At 36.8% G+C, this 7,087-nt stretch overlaps 2 protein-coding genes across 5 annotated transcripts in view; both read right to left on the bottom strand.

Moving 5' to 3' along the window:
• The window catches only part of LOC123971053 (leukocyte elastase inhibitor-like), an 8,452-nt gene extending 2,966 nt beyond the window's left edge, over positions 1–5,486 (bottom strand). For 2 of the 4 annotated variants that reach the window (XM_046049604.1, XM_046049603.1), the window contains exons 1-2: positions 5,273–5,486; positions 188–376 (exon numbers count right to left, since the gene is read on the bottom strand). In XM_046049604.1, the coding sequence (XP_045905560.1) occupies positions 188–376; positions 5,273–5,452 (369 nt within the window). In that variant the 5' untranslated portion in view covers positions 5,453–5,486. Of the gene's footprint in view, positions 1–187; positions 377–615; positions 726–5,215 lie in introns of those variants that run through there. The other 2 variants (XM_046049606.1, XM_046049605.1) reach the window with 2 other exon arrangements.
• Positions 1–7,074, bottom strand: part of LOC123971061 (leukocyte elastase inhibitor-like) — a 10,040-nt gene extending 2,966 nt beyond the window's left edge. The window contains exon 1 of the mRNA XM_046049619.1: positions 6,796–7,074. Coding sequence (XP_045905575.1) covers positions 6,796–7,019 — 224 coding nt within the window. The 5' untranslated portion in view covers positions 7,020–7,074. The remainder of the gene's footprint in view (positions 1–6,795) is intronic.
• Between the last annotated feature and the right edge of the window lie 13 nt (positions 7,075–7,087).

The following is a 7,087-nucleotide window of genomic DNA, read 5'->3' as shown; positions in this document are numbered from 1 at the left end:
CTGAGGTCAAAGTACAGGTGTCATTGGACTTTGTCTGTCTCAAGACACACCTTTCAGTCTGTGCCTAGATCTACACCTGGGCCAATAGCCTGAACGTTGTGTTTTATGGCAACAGGCCAGGCAAGTTATGCGGGGTGTCAGGTGTTGGAGTCGGTGCATGTAATAGAGAGACTGTGTGTGTGCTGACCTGTGCCATCTGAGCAGCAGTGTTTCCTTTAGCGCCCAGATAAACCATAGCAAGGGCTGAGCTGATGCTCAGCGGGGAGACAAAGATATTCCCCGTGGGATTCTCTTGGCTCAGAGTGCGGAATAGCTCCAAGGCAAAACATGTGTTTGATTTGCTGATGGCGGCCATGACTGATGATGTACGGTTTTCCTGTAATGAGCAAAGGACATTTTAAATCAGTCTGTAATTCCATATTACAGATTTTAATGTTAACAGAAATGCACCTAAATTATCTCTCGTAGTTCATGGTGTTTATATGAAAGGCTACAGAACTGACACCCACTGAAACAGAACTTACTCCACCACATTTCATATCTTAAAGTTACACATCACAGTAAGAAGAAATGTGAATGAAAGTTAATGGGGTCATCAAATATAAACCTATTTACCTTGGTTGCTTGTAATATCCTTCTGCTTCCTTCCATCTCCCTATTTTATGTTTTATATTTATTGTCAACTGTCAAAATAATCTATGCCTACATGTAAAATCCGTTATGGGTTAACCACTTAATATAAAGGTAGGCCTGTAAGGGAAACAATTTTGGTGAAAGAAAGATGAAAAAGGTATTTTCTAAACTTTTTAACCTTTAACGTGCCAATTTATTAAGCATTTATAAACAAAGTCAAATATTTCCATATGTCCCTCACCAATAAGCCTACCACTTTTCACAGAAGCCTGTGCGCTCAGATCATAGACAGTATATTACTGGACGAAGCCACTCCGCTGATTTGAATGGAGAGCAATGAAGCCTGTTTTGAACCAATAAAATACTACAAGGCCACTTCCTGTTGGCACCAGCGTCTACTGCGCATGATCGCGCAGCATAACCGTGGTTTAATGACGTAGAGCAACGGCAGAAACGCCGTAAATCTGGTAGCTGCACCAACAAAAAGTTTAATGGCTCAGTGTGTTTGTCTGACTAGGATCGTCACTGATTAATCAGCCCACCTACGAGGCTCTCCTGTGAAACACCATCGCAGCGTCACTGATGGGCTAATAGTTTTTTTTAGATTGCTGAGAGTTTATAATCTAAGCAATACGGTTACATCTCTCATTTTTGGGCCTACATTTTTTGTTTTTCCCTCTTCATTCTTTATTAAGAAAATATCAACAAGCAGCGATTAACCACAAAATCAAAAGTAACATACATGTGCTAACAGACATTGTGATACAGAGATTTTGATTACGAAACAAATCGGGACAAACAAGTATAGACCAGTAAAGTAAATATCACTAATAAAAATAAAAAAAAATAAAAAAGAAGAAAGGAAAAAAGGTTGTACGAGGGAGATATAAAGTAATGTAGAGCCTAATAGATTCTTTATTTAGTAATTTGGTAATTATTAGTGAGGTTTTAATAGCTTTTTTGTTTAATGGTATTTTAGAGACAGATTCAAAAAGATATTGTAATTCAATAAAAAACAGATTTTGAAGCGATCTAGCCTTATGGATGTGAAATTTACCAACAAGACAGTTTTACAACATTATCAATGGATTCTGAGTCAGTTTTACAATTTAGAAACAAGACCATGTCTTCTAATATAGGTATTAACGTTTTAAAGTGATGAAAAATCAACATAGCAACTTCTTTCCAGAATTCTTGAGAGTAAGTACAATTAAAGAAAAGATGACTAATAGATTCAGCCTCTATTTTACAGAAAGTACATAGAGGAGAAAAATCTGTTTTAAATTTGTTTAACAATTTATTACAGGGATAGTATCTATGCAAGATATTCATATAGACTTCTTTATGATGATTATTACACATACAGTTAAAAAGATCTTTCCTACCAAGTGTGAGCTTGGGGATCTCTCCCTTCAAAGAACCATATAACACTGCACTTTTAAGTAAGAATAGTAACTTTGGAGATAGGCTTTTTAAAACATTATGATATTCTTTGAGAAATATCCAAACCCTTGTTGCAGACAAAATCCTCATATTCACAAAATTCGCCTCTATCATTAAGTACACCTTGATCAAATATAACACCCTTATCGATCCACTCTTTTATGTATCTGGACTTGTTTCTAAATAATACATGTTGGTTGTTCCATAATATGCATGAATGTGGAGAGAAGTTGTGTTTAAAAGCCATTCTCCATGCTTCAAGAGCTTGTTTATGGAAGTCCGAGAGCTTAAGGGGCAGTTTGGTACATTTATAATTACATGATAATATAAATTTTAGACCACCACACTTATCAAATAACAAATTAGGAATGTAAAACCATTGACAACTGCCTTTAGACAAACACTGCTTAATCCAATTAATCTTGAAAATCTGGTTAATAGTTTGAAAGTCTAGTGCATTAAAGCCTCCTTCAGAGTAGCTACTAATACACGTTTTCCTTTTCACATACTCAGTTTTGTTTTTCCATATGAAGTTAAAAAAAAGTGAGTCAATGGCTTTAGGTCAACATACAGTGAAATGGCAGGGTATACTATTCTTGAAATACCTTCAGCCTTTGACAACAATACTCGACCTTGTATGGTGAGGTCTCTTTGCAGCCATCAACTAAAAACTTTCTTCGCTTTTTCTATTTTGGGCAAGAAGTTAGTAGATACTCTCTCAGATGCGGATTTATCTATTAAAATACCAAGATATGTCACTGAATTTTTTACCTTTATGCCACTCATGGATGTTTTATCAGAAGTGTGCACTGTTAATAACTCACAATTACTCTGGTAAATTGTAAGACCTGATGCCTTAGAAAAATACTTTAAAGCCTCCAATATAATCGGAACTTGACCGTCATTTTTTAGGAAGAGACAGGTGTCATCCGCTAGTTGACTAATTATTAAGTTATTATCACCTATTTCTCTTCCTTCAATATTTGTGCAATATATAGTGTATAAATTAATAAGTTCAGCAGCAATTAAAAATAAGAATGGGGATATTGCGCACCCCTGTCTTATGCCATTAAACATTAAAACGAGGTGAAGTAACTAATGAGACACTGCTATTGATATTTTTATAAAGCGTGTTAACCATCTTTCTGAATTTTTCTCCAAATCCTAAATGAAGCAAAGATTCAACTATGAAAGGATGTTACACAGTGTTGAAGGCCTTGTAAAAGTCTAAGAAAAGTATAACTGCTTCTTCATTAATTAGTTCTGAGTAATCTAATATGTCTAGAATTAAACAGATGTTATTACTTATATGTCTATCCTTCATAAATCCAGACTGGCTTGGTTATATTATTTCACTCAGTTTAAGTCTTTGGGCATATAGGGAAGCTAGCAATTTATAATCTGAATTTAATAAGGATATCTGACGCCAGTTATCTAAATATAGAGTGTCTTTTTTTGGCTTAGGGATAAGGGCAATCAGGCCTTGTTTCATTGATTCAGTTAGCTCTCCTTTCTCCATGCATTCCTCAAGAACAGCCAAAACCATATCTTTAATGTCCTCCCAGAAAGTTCTGTGAAATTCAAATGGCAACCCATCAGGACCAGGACTTTTATTGGATGGAGTTTTATGGATAACAGCTTCCGGTTCACTAATAGTTAAACGACTTTCACATACTTCAACGTTTTCCTGACTTAATTTAGGAATAAATGGATAAACCTTATCAAAAAAAGAATGAGAATCAAAAGAGGAGGTATATAGTTTTGGATAAAAATCAGAGATAAAATTTGAGATTGTTTTCTCATCAGAAGTAAGACTGTTGGTTAACAATGAAGAAGAAGTGAAGAAATCTTTTTAGTTTTGCCACGCTTCTTTTCCAAACTAAAAAAGTATGATGAGTTTTTTTCTCCATATTCCAGCCATTTTGACCTTGATCTGACAAATGCCCCTTTTGCTTTTTCAATATAAAGCATATTTAGCTCTTCTTGTAAAGAGTGTAATTTTATTTTATCTTCATTATTAGGAGCTGGAATGTTTAAAATATCATTTATTTCTTTTAAAATTTTAGAAGTCCTTTTTAACCTTTGAATATTGTTTGCCAAACCTAATTGAAAACTTTCTACATTCAAATTTAAACAGTTCCCATTTAGAAATAGAGGAGATATCATTTCTGGTTTTGAAGCTATTTATAATTTCCCTAATGCCTGAACAAAAGGAGGCTTGTTGCAGAAAAGAGGAATTAAGTTTCCAGTATCCTGGAGTATGTTGTTGATGGGAGTTTGCAGTAGACAGGGCAAGATCAATTCCAGCATGGTCTGTAAGAGGAGCAGGATGGATATTACTTGAGTATAAAAGAGGTGCCAGAGAATCAGAGATAAGCCACAGATCAATGCGAGATTTCTGTGTCAAGTCAGCCTTGAACTACGTCTACGAATCCAGTGACTTTGGACACATAAGTCTGAACGCATCTACCAATGACAGACTATTGCAAAGATCATTAATAACTACATGTAAGTTACTTGATCTTCCTCTAGGGGGAAACCCGTCAATATATAAATCTGGGGCCTTATTAAAGTCACCACCAATGATGATGAAAACTTAGAGTGAGTATCTTGGCAGATAAATCCTGAAGGATGTGATATTGAGTGTGGTCCTATTAAAACCGTAAATGTTAGCTAAAATAATAATTAAATCATTCATTTTAATAGCACTGGCAATCCATCTGCCTTCAGGAGAGAGTATCGAGTCTATGATAGAACCATTAAAATTAGGACCAAATAAAGTCATAACGCCCCCTGAATGACTAGAACCATGACAAAAGAAAGCGTTACCCCCCACTGATTATGCCAAAAAGTTTCATCTCTCTGACATGAATGTGTTTCTTGTAAAAAGTATGTCCCTTTTTTGTGCTTTACAAAACAAGAATAAGGCTTTTCTTGTAGTAATCTCTCGTATCCCCCGTACATTAAGAGAAAAGCAAGAGGAAACTATCGCCCCCTGCTGGATTTTCAATAGAATGCAGGTTTCAGGGACTTCCGCATTCACTTCATATTGCAGACTGGAAGCTTCCTGCACACGTAGGCATACATCTTTAAACAGACACAAACTGGCACATAAATGACGCATGTCAGAATAAACTACCTGCATGTGCGCGTGTATGTTGTGCGTGTATCACAGGCCTATTCGCTGTATCGATACCTGATCTTCCTCCCGAAAAGAATGAAGCGCGTCCTGCTCGCTGACACTCGATGTCCGAACAAATGACAGCAAAACGTAGAGACAGGCAGCGGTCCGAAAAAATCCCCCCAAATAAGAGAAACCGCAACGTCCCGCGGCACTGTTTGTGGGTAAATCCAGAGGTCCACCAGCGCAGCTCATTTATACGTGACACACACTGTGATTATGGCAGCAGTCTGTCTGTGGGTGGGCTGACTGGTGACAAATACATGCCATTATAGCCTATAACCCAATAATGCGCTTTAAAAACGTTTGCACAGGATTTAGCAAATTCTGCGTGCTATAACTTTTAATATTGAAATTATTAAATGTTTATGTTTTACTATCCGATGACTGCACAAGGACCATTTACATTTTGCTCCTAATACTTTTAGACTACTTCGAATAAAGTAGCCTGCAGTTTTGAATGAAGGACTTTTACTTGGAGTAGTTCTACACTGTTGTACTGGTACTTTTACTTAGTAGCCTAGAAGATCCAAGAAGGCTACTTCTTTCACCACTGCTGAGATATTTGAGACATATTGACGTGTTTTAATTATTCTATAAGTAGAAAAACCTACAACATGCATTCGAATCTAAAGCTTCAGGTTCTGTCAGAGTATTTTGATTGAATCAAACTTTTACTTTAACATCTAACATCACGCTTTCAGGGTTTGTTTCTGCAAGAACACGTCTTTGTATTTTGTCTGCTCATAACAGAAAAGTTGTTGACTTATGTATTTGATGTCATGTTATATTTTGTACTTCATGGTCCAGACAATATTAGCTAGGCCTTTATTGTGCAGCTATAGTTTTAAAATTCCACAAATTAAAGCGTTGATCTGTTAGTCATAAATAACACAAAGCTTGAAATATACTTTATGATCCGTTTAGCCAAACTACAGAGAACATTTTCCTCCTTCCACCTTGGTATTTAAACTCACGTGTTGTTTTGCCCACTGAGGTTTTGAAATATTTTATTTATTTATTTTATTTTTGCTGCCACTCCAATACAAATGCAGTAAATGGAGTGCATAAGCATTCAAAATTGCATTTCAAAATCTCATCTGCAGTTTGTTTTTCAAGAAATATCCCAGGTTCCTCTGGATAATGCACAGACCTCACTGCGAACACACTTTACTGGAACTATCAACTGAAGAAACAGCCCTTATGAAAACTCTGATTGTCTCCATTAAAGCAATGTACTCACTTTAAAACCCAGAAGCTTTATTTATCACTTACATTGGCTGATCACTGAATTCAGTCCAGTATTATAACCCACTAATAATTCAAAACTGTAACTCATTCATTGTTTGAATAGTTACATCCATGAATTCAGTACAAAGAGAGGTCAGAAATACAGTCCTTTAATTAGCAAAGCATCACAGAAAATAAAGCCTTCAATTCAAGGATTTTGCATTTTTTAAATCTAAATTGGCCCAACATCTTCCTCCGCTGGTTCAGTCTACTGAGGAGACGAGAACCTGCCGAGGAAGAGGATGGACTTGGTCTTATTGTGCCTGATGAAGAAGAGGAAGGGGTGGTCCGCTGTGAAGTGTTCCTCCCTCAACATACAAAATGCTACCATGCCTGCTGTGGCTGCAGCCGCCTCCGTCCCCTCCTCGTTCACCTCCACAAAGGCCTTGTGGGCTACTGTAGACAGGAAGAGTCCTCTCTCACCGTTCATGCCAGACAAATCGGCCTTCGGCTCACAGAACACATCTGTCATGCCTAGTTTGGCCAGAGGCTCATTCAGCTCGTAGTCTTCCTCCAGCTTGAACTTGGGCAGGTGAACGA

This window comes from Micropterus dolomieu, linkage group LG05 (genome assembly GCF_021292245.1).
Source record: "Micropterus dolomieu isolate WLL.071019.BEF.003 ecotype Adirondacks linkage group LG05, ASM2129224v1, whole genome shotgun sequence".
In the NCBI taxonomy this organism is placed as follows: Eukaryota; Metazoa; Chordata; class Actinopteri; order Centrarchiformes; family Centrarchidae; genus Micropterus; species Micropterus dolomieu.
Note: the sequence above shows the minus strand (reverse complement) of the source record. Positions and strands in the feature narration are given on the sequence as shown.